Raw genomic sequence first — 16,399 nt, forward strand, 5'->3', positions numbered from 1 at the left:
TTTGGTAAGTGGTCGATCTGAGAACAATGAGACGGGCGTGCGCGTGAAGAGTCCATTTTACATTTTGAGTCTTTGAACGAAAAGGACGTCTCCCGGTCGGAATATTATCGCTATTTTACGAGAAAAATCGCATAAAAATTGATTTTAAACAGCGTTTGACATGCTTTGAAGTACGGTAATGGAATATTTTGAAATTTTTTGTCACGATATGCGCCGGCGCGTCACCCTTCGGATAGTGTCTTGAACGCACGAACAAAATGCCGCTATTTGGATATAACAATGGATTATTTGGAACCAAACCAACATTTGTTGTTGAAGTAGAAGTCCTGGGAGTGCATTCTGATGAAGAACAGCAAAGGTAATCCAATTTTTCTTATAGTAAATCTGAGTTTGGTGAGTACCAAACTTGGTGGGTGTCAAAATAGCTAGCCTGTGATGGCCGGGCTATCTACTCAGAATATTGCAAAATGTGCTTTCACCGAAAAGCTATTTTAAAATCGGACACCGCGGTTACATAAAGGAGTTCTGTATCTATAATTCTTAAAATAATTGTTATGTTTTTTGTGAACGTTTACCGTGAGTAATTTAGTAAATTCACCGGAAGTGTTCGGTGGGAATGCTAGTTCTGAACGTCACATGCTAATGTAAAAAGCTGGTTTTTGATATAAATATGAACTTGATTGAACAAAACATGCATGTATTGTATAACAATGTCCTAGGAGTGTCATCTGATGAACATCAAAGGTTAGTGCTGCATTTAGCTGTGGTTTTGGTTTTTGTGACATTATATGCTAGCTTGAAAAATGGGTGTCTGATTATTTCTGGCTGGGTACTCTGCTGACATAATCTCATGTTTTGCTTTCGTTGTAAAGCCTTTTTGAAATCGGACAGTGTGGTTAGATTAATGAGAGTCTTGTCTTTAAAAATGGTGTAAAATAGTCATATGTTTGAGAAATTAAAGTTATAGCATTTATGAGGTATTTGTATTTCGTGCCACGGGATTCCACTGGCTGTTGACTAGGGTGGGACGTTTGCCCAGAGAGGTTAGCTAGCTTGTCCTGCGTTGCATAAATTAAAAGGCACCGCATTGATTGTATCATCGAATCACAGCCTACTTCGCCAAATGGGGGATGATAGGGCTAGGCCCCTTTTTTCGCCACTTCCTGTCTGAATGACGTGCCCAAAGTAAACTGCCTGTAGCTCAGGCCCTGAAGCCAGGATATGCATATCATTGGTACCATTGGAAAGAAAACACTGAAGTTTGTAGAAATGTTAAAATAATGTAGGATAATATAACACAATAGATATGGTAGGAGAAAACTCTAAGAAAATCCAACCGGAGGTTTTTTTTTTCTTTTTTTGAGAGATCATCCTCTTAGAAATGCATGACAAAGGTCATATTGAAAATTAGCTCCCAATTCCTATGGCTTCCACAGGGTGTCAGTAGTCTATGTTCAAGGTTTCAGGCTTGTAACTTCTAAAACGAATAAGAAATATTAGTTTTAGTACAAGGACACGGTCTTGGAAATTCGTGTTTGCACCATGAAGACATTACGCACCTGCTAAAATCGGTTTCCTATTGAGCATACTTCTTTCCGTAAGAAATATTGTGGTTTGATTACCTTTTAGGGTGTCTGAGGAGTAAATAGAAATGTAGTTTGACTTGTTGAAACAAAGTTTAGGTAGATTTTCAGATTCCTTCCACTGCAAGTTGAACTAGTGGATTACTCAAATCGATGGCGCCAACTATACAGACTTTTTGGGATATAACGACACTACATGTTATAGCTGGGACCCTTTGGATGACAAATCAGAGGAAGACTTTCAAAAAGTAAGTGAATATTTAATCGTTATATGAGAATGTATGAAACCTGTGCCGGTGGAAAAATATTGAAGTGGGGCGCCGTCCTCAAACAATCGCATGGCATGTTTTCGCTGTAATAGCTACTGTAAATCCGACAGTGCAGTTAGATTAGCAATAATTTAAGCTTTTAGCCGATATAAGACACTTATATGTAAATACAATTTTTAATATCCATAATATTTATTTGAATTGTCGCCCTCCAGTTTCACTGGAAGTTGTCGCTAGCGGGACACCAATCCTTAAGAAGTTTTAACAAAAGCTCATTCGCGAAAAAAAAGCACAATCGTTGCACAAATGTACCTAACCATAAACATCAATGCCTTTCTTAAAATACACAGAAGTATATTTTTTTAAACCTGCATATTTAGTTAAAAGAAATTAATGTTAGAAGGCAATATTAACTAGGTGAAATTGGTGTCACTTCTCTTGCGTTCATTGCACACAGAGTCAGGGTATATGCAACAGTTTGGGCCGCCTGGCTCTTTGCGAAATAATTTGCCAGAATTTTACACAATTATGACATAACATTGAAGGTTGTGCAATGTAACAGCAATATTTAGACTACGGTTCCGTATTTCACTGAAAGAACAAACGCTTTGTTTTCTAAATGATCGTTTCTGGATTTGACCATATTAATGACCCAAGGCTTGTATCTCTGTGTTTACTATATTATAATTAAAGTCTATGATTTGATATAGCAGTCTGACTGAGCAGTGGTAGGCGGCAGCACGCTCGTAAGCATTAATTCAAACTTTACAGCGTTTGTCAGCAGCTCTAGGCAATGCTTGAAGCACAGCGCTGTTTATGACTTCGTCTATCAACTCCTGGGATTAGGCTGGCAGTACTAAAGTGCCTGTTAGAACATCCAATAGTCAAAAGGTATATGAAATACAAATGGTAGAGAGAGAAATAGTTGACGCGTCATAATTCCTATAATAACTACATCCTAAAAATATATACATGTGTCGGTACACTGAAAAGAGCATAACCAGTAGAAAACATTGACTTAAAGCATCAACTCCAATTTAATCCTGCCATTATAGATAAACAAGCTCACTTCAGTTTGATTGAACATTTTGTACAACATTGATCTCACAGGAGTTTATCATAGAGCCCCCTTTTTTTCAAATTTTCACCCAAATCAAACTGCCTGTAGCTCAGGCCCTTTTAAAACATTTGTTTTGTACCTTTATTTAACTAGACAAGTCAGTTAAGAACAAATTATATTTACAATGACGGCCTAGGAACAGTGGGTTAACTGCCTTGTTCAGGGGTAGAAGCACAGATGTTTACCTTGTCAGCTCGGGGATACGATCTTGCAACCTTTCAGTTACTAGTCCAATGGTCTAACCACTAGGCTACCTGCCGCGCCTTGAAGCAAGGATATGCATATTCTTGGTACCATTTGAAAGGAAACACTTGGAAGTTTGTGTAAATGTGAATTGAATGCAGGAGAATATAACACAATAGATCTGGTAGAAGAAAATACAAAGACAAAAAAAAAAAAAAAAAATTCTACCATCTTTGAAATGCAAGAGAAAAGGTCCCAGTTCTAGCCATCACTGATTGTAATTTTGATGGTGTCCACAAGATGGCAGCAGTGGATGTGCAACGTTTCAGACGGATAACCTGAAGTATGAGTGAACAACATGACATTTAGTGTGAAGTCACCCAGGTACATTTGGGCAATTCGTGAAGGAGACATTTGCATTCAAATTACAAGAATATCATCAAATCTGTGTACTTGGACTTTGATTTAGCTTTTCCAGTATTAGAAGCCATATTATAAGTTCAACATTTGCAAAACAACCCGTTTTCATAACTTCATAACTCTGAATATTCTTATAATTTTGGTCCAAAAGGAAAGGGCATCGCACAAGGTTAGTAGCTACATTGTATGACAGATACAGGGTTTCCCGTAAAGCCCAGCTCATTGGCTATCTAGGTAGCTTTGTTCGACCCCGATTGGTTATTTGACAAAGATACAGTTGATCAAATGAAGACCGGCCGCATCATCGGCGTGCCATGAAGGTGTCCCTCTCTGACCAAATTTGGTGTCCTATAGGATATACTACACCCCTAATGATATAGTGAAGTCTGGTTACGTTCTAGGATCTCTGAGGAATACATACGAACGTGATTTGACTGGTTGAAATAATGTTTAGGGTTAGATTTTCACAGATTCCTTTCTTTGCAAATTGAACGAGTGGAAATACAAAAATGTATCGTGCATGCTATATGGACCTTTTTAGGATATGAAAAAGGATTTTATCTAAAAAAACTACACTTCATGTTATCTCTGGGACCCTTTGGCTGATAAATCAGAGCAAGATTTCAGAATGTAAGTACACGTTTTTACCTTCAGAGGAATTTTTCAAACCTATCGCGGTGAAAAAAAGTGTTCTGTTAGGAGCTCTCCTTAAACAATAGCATGGCATTTCTTCGCAGTAATAGCTACTGTAAATTGGCCAGTGCAGTTATATTAACAAGAATTTAAGCTTTCAGTCAACATATGTACCGACATTTGTTGTTTCTCCAAAATCTGCGATGGTGACAAGGCGCTGCATGATTTAAAATATCAGCTGATACCACGCCTCGCTGGGACAAAGACCCATATCAAATATCAGCTGATACCACGACTCGCTGGGACAAAGCCCCATATCATCTGATACCACGGCTCGCTGGGACAAAGACCCATATCAAATATCATCTGATACCACGCCTCGCTGGGACAAAGACCCATATCCTCTGATACCACGCCTCGCTGGGACAAAGACCCATATCCTCTGATACCACGGCTCGCTGGGACAAAGACCCATATCCTCTGATACCACGGCTCGCTGGGACAAAGACCCATATCCTCTGATACCACGGCTCGCTGGGACAAAGCCCCATATCCTCTGATACCACGGCTCGCTGGGACAAAGACCCATATCAAATATCATCTGATACCACGCCTCGCTGGGACAAAGACCCATATCCTCTGATACCACGGCTCGCTGGGACAAAGACCCATATCCTCTGATACCACGGCTCGCTGGGACAAAGACCCATATCCTCTGATACCACGGCTCGCTGGGACAAAGACCCATATCCTCTGATACCACGGCTCGCTGGGACAAAGACCCATATCCTCTGATACCACGGCTCGCTGGGACAAAGACCCATATCCTCTGATACCACGGCTCGCTGGGACAAAGACCCATATCCTCTGATACCACGGCTCGCTGGGACAAAGACCCATATCCTCTGATACCACGGCTCGCTGGGACAAAGACCCATATCCTCTGATACCACGGCTCGCTGGGACAAAGACCCATATCCTCTGATACCACGGCTCGCTGGGACAAAGACCCATATCCTCTGATACCACGGCTCGCTGGGACATAGATGTCCCCTTGTAGCAGAAGTTTGTTTATTTTGATCATATGGAACGACATGAAATGTTGCACAATTGTAACATATATTATAAACGCATGGCTTTTTCCAACATTATGTTTTTCACAGTGGAAGGTGATTACTTCACCACTATATAAACCTTTCAGAGCAAAGTCCAAAAGATGGTGCCCCTCTTACATTCCTGGGGAAGAACCGTGAAAATCTTACACATAGAAAAATACTAATATATTTAAAAAGGTTCATGGTATTGTAGTCATGAAAAGGTACAGGGTAGATGGGTATTGTAGTTCCTACCTGGGTGAGCCGATTCTTCTCCATTGAAAGTGATCTCTTCATCCTTCACCATCTCATTCCACATCTCACTCAGCCCTTCTGGAGAGAACACTCGCTGCCATAGGAAAAACACATCAACTTTATACTGTGCCTTTCAAAACATACCCACACCAAACAGACAGAACAACAACAACGGCCTAGCCAAGGAATAGGGCGCCCAGGTCAACAGTAGTGCACTATATAGGGAATAGGGCGCCCAGGTCAACAGTAGTGCACTATATAGGGAATAGGGCGCCCAGGTCAACAGTAGTGCTCTATATAGGGAATAGGGCGCCCAGGTCAACAGTAGTGCACTATATAGGGAATAGGGCGCCCAGGTCAACAGTAGTGCTCTATATAGGGAATAGGGCCCTGGTCAACAGTAGTGCACTATATAGGGAATAGGGCTCTGGTCAACAGTAGCGCACTGTATAGGGAATAGGGCGCCCAGGTCAACAGTAGTGCACCATATAGGGAATAGGGCGCCCTGGTCAACAGTAGTGTACTATATAGGGAATAGGGCCCTGGTCAACAGTAGTGCACTATATAGGGAATAGGGCTCTGGTCAACAGTAGCGCACTATATAGGGAATAGGGTGCCAGTAGTACTCCTAACAGAACACTTGTTCTTAAAGAACCAGATTTGGACCTTGTCAATATCCCAATATATTATAGACTACAGCAGGTTCACCAACAGTCTGTCAAGCATAACAAATATGAATAGGCAGTAGGTTGAATAATGTCGTAACGGACACAGCATGGGCAGTAGGTTCATAGATAGATATATTGCTGAAGTTACTGAATGAATAGCGTGCCATTTGAAATCTGAGAAAACACTGCAATCAAATGATCCCTCTTACAGTTTGATCTGCCTGCTTGACAGTCCACGTGTCAATGAGTGAAGAAATACAGGCTTAGCCTACTCACATTGCTTCATAAAGTAATCCAAGACCTATTGACTAAAAATGGACTAACAGCCAAAACAGGCTTTCAAAGATTCAGGTTCCTATGTCAATAACATGGCCGACACCAAGCAGGAGAACATCCAAGTCATCTGAATGGACAGAGAGGATCTGGAAAAACTCTCAGTCTGCGTCCTAAAACGGTATCCCATTCCCTATATAGTGCACTACTTCTGATCAGAGCCCTATGGGCCCCACATACGAAAATAGGCTGCCATTTGGGATACACACTTGGACATTATTGAGTGCTTGCCTGTCTAATTATGGCAACAAGCATTAAGAGGAATACTTGTGCAATACTAGATCAAATGTCGGGAAGAAAAACAAACACATAAACACATACATCACGTCGCATCATTTCACACAGTCAGCTTGAATGTTTAAAAAGGGACACTTCAAGGATTTGGTCAATGAGGCCATTTAGCCAACTCCGCTGGCAGATACCCATAGACTTCTAGTCATTGCGCTAACGTTCATCTGACTCTGGGGAAGTAGATAAAATGGGCATCATTGCCAACATCCTGAAGTATCCCTTTAAACTGTAGTGAAAGCAATACTGGTGTTCTGCACCTTGCCTTGATCAAAACCAGCATGGTAAGACCACTACATTACTGAAGAATCAATGTCTTCATTTAATCTTTAACATATTGGAAATAGGCAGGTTGATGAAGACCGATTCATTGGCTCGATAATACCGTCGTCACTACCACAGGTTAACTGTGCTAATCTACCATCTGAGATCAGAGGCCCAGTCAGACTCACTTGATTACTCCAAAATACAGAAGAGAAGTGAAAAACAAAACATAATAAGTAAACCTCGGAATCAGGTGGTATTGCGTGGGGGCCTACACACCCAGTAGCCTTGCAGGAGGACGGGTTGGCGACCCCTTGCAGGGTGTTCATCTCCAGGCAAGCACATCTACCTCCATGTTCAAGGTTTTACATTTTTAAAAAAGGTGGTGCGTTGACATGATGTTGTAAGAACGAAAACGATCACTGTTGTTGTTTCATTGTACAATAGGCCTGCTTTCCAGCCAAGAGGTTTCATGACAGTGTAGTGGGCAGTGGTCTTACCTGCAAGTCTATCTTCAGCCATTTGTCATGGAATCTCAGTTGGGCATCCAGGGTAAAATACGGAGTAGGCATATTTACGTCTTCTCTCCTGGCTGCAACCGCACCAAACCCTAGAAAGACAACAAATAATTCAACATAAATATGGACAGGGCCTCAGTACATCAGCAGCTAACCATCTTTGACATTTTAAAAAGCCTGTTTCCTAGGTGACGATACTCAGCTAGCGAACAATGTTTGCAAGCTAGCTATGTTCGTAACATGGGCAGGACATTTTTTTTTAAACAATGAAATCCTTATTTTGTCGGGGGCCAATATTAGTAAACCGTTGCATAATGCCAGCCACATAGAGCTGTGATATCTGACAAACAAAATGGGGTAACTAGCCCACGAGCTAGGTAGCTGATGAAGCTAGCTCGCAATGCGGTTAGCCGTTTGTCTTGCCCAAAGGCCAGCAGACGGCAGTATTGCGTCGTTTCATCTTATCATCGTGGCCAAAGGAAACTAAAAGTATGTTACTGTCCCTGAAGTGAATTTAACTTCTTTAGGAAAACAGTCCTAAATGTTGTAACATTATTATGTGGTCGTATTTTCCAAGCTAAAACACACAATATAGTTCACATACAGCAGCTTTTAATCTACAATGTCTGTCGGTTTCAGTCATTTCTGTTAATGCATTCAATATTTATTATTATTACAGGTCTTTTACAGTTGTCATTGTCGGAGGGGACACGTTGTTTGCAGAGTCACAACCTGGGCTACACTTGTGAAAAACGTATTGGTTCATTTCATTCCGTTTACCAGTTGTCGATTCAGTCATTGTCTTTTGTTTGGAGCGATCCTGTCAATGTTGAGTAAGGACGCACAAGTATAGAAGCAGGCCTATAGGCTACCTGGTCTGCACGCAAATGTAGTCCTATAAATGTTTCCCTTTGGGGATCTGATAGTATTTCTGATTGGCTTAACTCACCACCACTAATGACCTGTGGAGCTTCTCAAAGTAACATTTTTCTTCACCTCAAAACAGCAGGTAAACAAAGTCTGTTTTAACATCCATTGAGAATGACAATACAGACCCCTTGACTTCTCCCACATTATTTTAACGTTACAGCCTTATTCTAAATGGATTAAAGCAAAAACATGTTTTTATTTTTTTTACGATTTATTTAAAAAAATATATAAAACTTACAAAATCACATTTACACACTTAAATATTCAGACCCTTTACTCAGTACTTTGTTGAAGCACCTTTGGCAGAGATTACAGCCTCTAGTCTTCTTGGGTATGACGCTACAAGCTTGGCACACCTGTATTTCGGGAGTTTCTCCCATTCTTCTCTGCAGATCTGCTCAAGCTCTTTCAGGTTGTACGGGGAGCTTTTCTGGGCCACTCAGGGACATTCAGAGACTTGCCCCGAATCCAATTCTGCGTTGACTTGGATGTGTGCTTAGGGTCGTTGTCCTGTTGGAAGGTGAACCTTCGCCCCAGTCTGAGGTCCTGAGCTCTCTGGAGCAGGTTTTCATCAAGGACCTCTCTGTACTTTGCTCCATTCATCTTTCCCTTGATCCAGACGAGTCTCCCAGTCCCTGAAAAACATCCCCACAGCATGATGCTGCCACCACCATGCTTCATCATAGGGATGGTGCCAGGTTTCCTCCAGACGTGATGCTAGGCATTCAGGCCAAAAAGTTCAATCTTGGTTCCATCAGACCAGAGAATCTTGTTTCTCATGGTCTGCGAGTCTTTAGGTGCCTTTTGGCAAACTCCAAGCGGGCTGTCATTTGCCTTTTACTGAGGAGTGGTTTCCGTCTGGCCACTCTACCATAAAGGCCTGATTGGTGGAGTGCTGCAGAGATGGGAGAACCTTCCAGAAGGACAACCATCTCCACAGAGTAACTCTAGAGTTCTGTCAGAGTGACCATACGTTTCTTGGGTCACCTCTCTGACCAAGGACCTTCTCCCCTGAGTGCTCATTTTGGCCGGGCGGCCAGCTCTAGGAAGTCTTAGTAGTTCCAAAATTCTTCCATTTAAGAACGATGGAGGCCACTGTGTTATTGGGGACCTTCAATGCTGCAGAATTTTTTGGTACCCTTCCCCATATCTGTGCCTTGACACAATCCAGTCACGGAGCTCTACAGACAATTCCTTCGACCTCATGGTTTGGTTTATGCTCTGACATACACTGTCAACTGTGGGACCTTATATAGCCATGTGTGTGCCTTTCCAAATCATGTCCAATCAATTGAATTTACCACAGGTGGACTCCAATCAAGTAATAGAGACATCTCAAGGATGATCAATGGAAACAGGATGCACCTGAGATACATTTCATGTCTCATAGGGTCTGAGAATACTTATGTAAATAAGGTATTTCAGTTTTTGATTTTTAATACTTCTGCAAAAATGTCTAAACCTGTTTTCGCTTCGTCATTATGGGATATTGTGTGTAGATTGCTGAGGATTTTTATTTTATTTAATCCTGTAACGTAACAAAATGTGGGGGAGGAAAAAAATCAAGGCACTGTATACATACATATAAACATACACACACAGATACATATACAGTCATTGCATAAGTATTCAGCTCCCTGAGTCAATACGTTAGAAACACATTTGGCATTTTTATCCTGAAAAATTACCCTGTATTTGCCAATGTCACGCTTACCCATAACATGATGCAGCCACCACCAGGCTGGAAAATAAGGAGGCAGTTACTCAGTGATGTGTTGTGTTTGATTTGCCCCAAACGTAAGGCTTTGCATTTAGGCCAAACAGTGTATTCCTTTGCCAGATTATTTTACCTTTATTGAACTAGGCAAGTCAGTTAAAGTATTTAGTGCCATGTTGTATACAAGATGCATGTTTTGGAATATTTTTTTTATTCTGTATATTTGTATTCGTCTTTTTACTCTCTCCTTTAAGTCATTATTTTTGGAGCACTACAATGTTGTTGATCCATCCTCAGTTGTCTCATCACAGCCATTGAAATCTGTAACTGTTTTTAAAATGGTAACATTATGGAAACATCGCTGAGCAGTTTCCTTCCTGTCCTGCAGTTCAGTAGGTGGTTTAATACATAATGCACAGCATAATTATTAACTTGACCATGCTTAATAAAGATATTTAATGTCTGATTTGCTATTGTTACCCATCTACCAATCACTGCCCTTCTTTATGGCGCTTTTGAAAAAGCTCCCTGGGTCTTTGTAGTTGAATCTGTGCTTGAAATTCAATACTTACAGATGTTGTTTGTATGTGGGACAGAGGAAGGGTTCGTCATTCAAAAATCATATCAACCCTTATTATTTCACAAAGTGAGTCCATGTAACTTATGTGACTTGTTAAGCCAAATGTTACTCCTGAATTAATTAAAGGCATGCCTAAACAAAAGGTCTGAATACTCATGCAATTTAGTTATCAGATTTGTATAAAAAAAAAAAAATTATAAATCAACAAAATATTTTTTTTTATACATTTAATCCCACTTTGTAACACAATAAAATGTGAAGAAATGCTTTAAGGCATTGTAACTACTGCTGTAGACACCTTTTCTATGCATGTCCATACTGTCTTTACACACACACACACACTGAACACAAAAAGCGCATTTCTCTCAAATGTGCACAAACTTGTTTACATCCCTGTTAGTGAGCATTTCTCCTTTGTCAAGATAATCCATCCACCTGACAGGTGTGGCATATCAAGAAGCTGATTAAACAGCATGATCATTACACAGGTGCACCTTGTGCTGGGGACAACAAAAGACCACTAAAATGTGCAGTTGTGTCACAACCCAATGCCACCGATGTCTCAAGTTGAGGGAGCGTACAATTGGCATCCTGACTGCATGAAATGTCCAACAGAGCTGTTGTAAGAGAATTTAAATGTTAATTTCTCTACCATAAGCCACAATGTCATTTTAGAGAATTTGGCAGCATGTCCAACCAGCCTCACAACCACGTATACCCACGCCAGCCCAGAACCTCCACATCCGGCTTCTTCACCTGCGGGATCATCTAAGACCAGCCACCTAATGAAACTGAAGAGTCTTTATGTCTGTAATAATGTCTTCTTGCGGGGAAAAACTAATTCTGATTGGCTGGGCCTGGCTCCCCAGTGGGTGGGCCGTTGCCATCCCATGGCTGCGCTCCTACCCCCATGTGAAATCCATAGATTAGGGCCAAATTAATTTATTTCAATTGACTGACTAAAATGAAGAGTAACTCAGTAAAATCGTTGAAATTGTTGCGTGTATATTTATTTTCGGGTCTTTGACATTACTCGTTCTGATATTTCTTAATTTTTCTGGATTATGTGTATTTTTGTATTATTATTGCTAGGTATTACTGCACTGTTGGACCTAGAAAACACAAGAATTTCGATGCACCTGCGATTTTTTTTATTTAACTAGGCAAGTCAGTTAAGAATAAATTCTTATTTACAATGACGGCCTACCAATAGGCCTCCTGCGAGGAAGGGGGCCTGGGATTTTTTATTTATTTTAATAATATAAATATAGGACAAAACACACATCACTACATAAGCACTAACCTAAGACAACAACATAACAACGCAGCAACACATGACAACAAAAGCATGGTAGCCCAACATGACAGCAACACAGCGTGGTAGCAACACAACATGACAGCAACACAGCGTGGTAGCAACACAACATGACAACAACAGCGTGGTAGCAACACAACATGACAACAACAGCGTGGTAGAAACACAACATGACAACAACAGCATGGTAGAAACACAACATGACAACAACAGCATGGTAGCAACACAACATGACAACAACAGCATGGTAGCAACACAACATGACAACAACAGCATGGTAGGAACACAACAACAGCATGGTAGAAACACAACAACAGCATGGTAGAAACACAACATGACAACACAGCATGGTAGCAACACAGCGTGGTAGAATCACAACACAGCATGGTAGCAACACAACACAGCATGGTAGAAACACAACATGGTAGAAACACAACACGGTAGCAACACAACACAGCATGGTAGGAACACAACATAACAACAACAGCATGGTAGCAGCACAACATGACAACAACATGGTAACAATCATTATTGCGATAACATCTGTGAACGTGACCCAATAAACTAATGGATTTGAGAAATGAGTTGTACTCCGAAATTGTCCCATTTACACCGAAAGACTGCGAACGACTGCTAGTTTTAAGTAAAACAGCAGATATTGTGTCCTCATGCTAGCTAGTTAGCAGTAGCAGCCATTATGGGACGGGGTTCCCGTTGAACAACAGAGGAGCTGATTGGCTGACACTGCCTTTCCAAAATGGCTGCTGCGGCTCTTAGCATGAGGACAAAAACGACTGTGTTCAGGGGGGAAACTAGCTAGCCCGTCGTTCAATCTTCTCCGTGTAACCTTAACCTTTTTTTGAACAATTCGGGAGTATAAAATGTATTTCTCATCCCCTAGATAGAGGTATATTTTCTGAGCTGGCCCCGTGGTGTCTTTATATATAATATACACAGGAGTGATGTCCAACCGTAAACAAGCGGTTCGGGGGATCTGCAGGCTACTGTTTGGCTAGCTATTATTTTACTTCGACAGTAAGACAACGTTATAGCTACAAAAAAAAACATATCTACACTAGTTACCACACACTTGTTTTAGTTAAACCGTTGGATACTTGCTGTGTGATCATACTAGTGTTACAGTGAACCAAAATACATGAGTTTAACTTCAGCGACGCGGCTAACTACATCCAAGCTAACTAAACGCGCTAGGTCATAACAAATACAAGGACGGAAAACGTTTCACATCTTATACACTCGCCGATGTCGCTCACTTCATCTTTATTTACACCGACCAAAAAAAAAAAAATGTATCCAATTATGATTATTTTTATTTGTCTTTACCTGCAAGGTTTTTTTTTCTTTCTTTCTTTATTTATTGTTGTATTCTGTCCCCTCCAGTCCTAACACGGGCTTTGCTGCATTACCAGGTCGTCCATATTGGACCCATGTGATTGACAGCTGAAACCAGATGACGTAGCTAGACTTCAGCCAGTCACCGGGACGTGGTGGAATATTTTTGCATGTGCATCCTTTATTCCTCCACTTGTTTCCTTGACGTAGCTAGACTTCAGCCAGTCACCAGGACGTGGTGAAACATTTTTGCATGTGCATCCTTTATTCCTCCACTTGTTTCCTTGACGTAGCCAGACTTCAGCACGTGGTGAAACATTTTTGCATGTGCATCCTTCATTCCTTCACTTGTTTCCTTGACGTAGCTAGACTTCAGCCAGTCACCGGGACGTGATGAAACATTTTTGCATGTGCATCCTTCATTCCTTCACTTGTTTCCTTGACGTAGCTAGACTTCAGTCAGTCACCGGGACGTGGTGGAATATTTTTGCATGTGCATCCTTCATTCCTCCCCTTGTTTCCTTGACGTAGCTAGACTTCAGCCAGTCACCGGAACGTGATGGAATATTTTTGCATGTGCATCCTTCATTCCTTCACTTGTTTCCTTGACGTAGCTAGACTTCAGCCAGTCACCGGAACGTGATGGAATATTTTTGCATGTGCATCCTTCATTCCTTCACTTGTTTCCTTGACGTAGCTAGACTTCAGCCTGTCACCGGGACCTGATGGAATATTTTTGCATGTGTATCCTTTATTCCTCCACTTGTTTCCTTGAAGTAGCCCGATTATTGAAACAAAACGTTACTACGACTTTAGAGAACGTTCCCTTTATTAAGAGTCTCGTTAGGTCATTTAACTAACGTTTTCATATTGTGATGACCCTGGGTTTATAAGCGCGGAAATCGACTCTGCCGCTTGAGCATGCTTTTGCGGCACAGTCGATAGTGCGCCGGACTTCGGGCTTGAAGGTCGAGGGTTCGAGACCTGCTCCCTGTTGTTTCATTACAATATGAATGTGAATGTTAGTGTGATTTCGCAGCAAAACAGAATGCTGCGTTAACGGCAAATCAGAGGGTGACGACTCTTTATGGTATCATACAAACACTGTATGTGTTTAATAATTTTTTAGCTGGGTCCTATCTAAAAAATGGCATACGGTGCAGCGGTACACTCTCCAGTAAGTAGTCTAGTTTACAGTTTCACCTCCTGGCATGTTTTAGCTGAAGTAGTCTACATTATCATGTTTTAAATGAGGCATATTTTCCTAATGTACGTAACCCGAGTGGTGCAGTGGTCGAAGACACTGCAGTCCCCGGTTCGAATCCAAGCTGCATCACATCCGGCCGTGATTGGGAGTCCCATAGGGCGGCGCACAATTGGCCCAGCATCGTCTGGGTTTGGCAGGGGTTGTCCGTCATTGTAAATAAGAATTTGTTCTTAACTGACTTGCCTAGTTAAATGATGGTTAAATTTAAATTATACAAAAAAAAAACAGATTATACTGCACCATTACTACTCATTGATTGCATAATAGTTTCAAATCAAACTTTATTAGTCACTTGCGCTGAATACAACAGGTGTAGTAGACCTCACAGTGAAATGCTGAATACAACAGGTGTAGTAGACCTCACAGTGAAATGCTGAATACAACAGGTGTAGTAGACCTCACAGTGAAATGCTGAATACAACAGGTGTAGTAGACCTCACAGTGAAATGCTGAATACAACAGGTGTAGTAGACCTTACAGGGAAATGCTGAATACAACAAGTGTAGTAGACCTTACAGGGAAATGCTGAATACAACAGGGTGAAGACTTTACAGTGAAATGCTAATACAGGAAAATAACCTCACACTCAATGTCAACAAAACAAAAGAGATGATGGTGGACTTCAGGAAACAGCAGAGGGAGCAGCCCCCTATCCACATCGACGGGACAGTAGTGGAGAAGGTGGAACGTTTTAAGTTCCTCGGCGTACACATCACGGACAAACTGAAATGGTCCACCCACACAGACAGCGTGGTGAAGAAGGCGCAGCAGCGCCTCTTCAACCTCAGGAGGCTGAAGAAATTCGGCTTGTCACCAAAAACACTCACAAACTTTTACAGATGCACAATCGAGAGCATCCTGTCGGGCTGTATCACCGCATGGTACAGCAGATGCTCCGCCCACAACCGTAAGGCTCTCCAGAGGGTGGTGCGGTCTGCACAACGCATCACTGGGGGTAAACTACCTGCCCTCCAGGACACCTACACCACCTGATGTCACAGGATGCCCAAAAAGATCATCAAGGACAACAACCACCCGAGCCACTGCCTGTTCACCCCGCTATCATCCAGAAGGCGAGGTCAGTACAGGTGCATCAAAGCTGGGACCAAGAGACTGAAAAACAGCTTCTATCTCAAGGCCATCAGACTGTTAAACAGCCATCACTAACATTGAGTGGCTGCTGCCAACATACTGACTCAACTCCACCCACTTTCATAATGGAAAAATTGATGTAATCAATTTATCACTAGCCACTTTATATTATATACTGTTTACTTACCCTACATTACTCATCTCATATGTATATACTGCACGCTATACCATCTACTGCATCTTGCCATCTTGATGTAATATATCACTAGCCACTTTATATAATGTTTTCATACCCTACATTGCTCATCTCATATGTATATACTGCATAGAGGCAGAGAATCTCCACTGGGATTCTCTGCCTCTAACCCTATTACAGGGGCTGAGTCACTGGCTTACTGGTGTTCTTCCATGCCGTCCCTGGGAGGGGTGTGTCACTTGAGTGGGTTGAGTCACTGACGTGGTCTTCCTGTCTGGGTTGGCACCCCCCTTGGGTTGTGCCGTGGCGGAGATCGTTGTG

The 16,399-nt window shown here is 41.7% G+C and overlaps 1 protein-coding gene across 7 annotated transcripts in view; it reads right to left on the reverse strand.

Moving 5' to 3' along the window:
• Window positions 1–13,644, reverse strand: part of herc2 (HECT and RLD domain containing E3 ubiquitin protein ligase 2) — a 291,977-nt gene extending 278,333 nt beyond the window's left edge. For all 7 annotated transcript variants that reach the window (XM_082956658.1, XM_082956660.1, XM_082956657.1 and 4 more), the window contains exons 1-3: window positions 13,515–13,644; window positions 7,611–7,720; window positions 5,558–5,651 (exon numbers count right to left, since the gene is read on the reverse strand). In XM_082956658.1, coding sequence (XP_082812784.1) covers window positions 5,558–5,651; window positions 7,611–7,682 — 166 coding nt within the window. In that variant the 5' untranslated portion in view covers window positions 7,683–7,720; window positions 13,515–13,644. The remainder of the gene's footprint in view (window positions 1–5,557; window positions 5,652–7,610; window positions 7,721–13,514) is intronic.
• Window positions 13,645–16,399: the final 2,755 nt, after the last annotated feature.

The sequence above is a fragment of the Salmo salar genome, chromosome 10, assembly GCF_965601325.2.
Source record: "Salmo salar chromosome 10, fSalSal1, whole genome shotgun sequence".
Taxonomy (NCBI): Eukaryota; Metazoa; Chordata; class Actinopteri; order Salmoniformes; family Salmonidae; genus Salmo; species Salmo salar.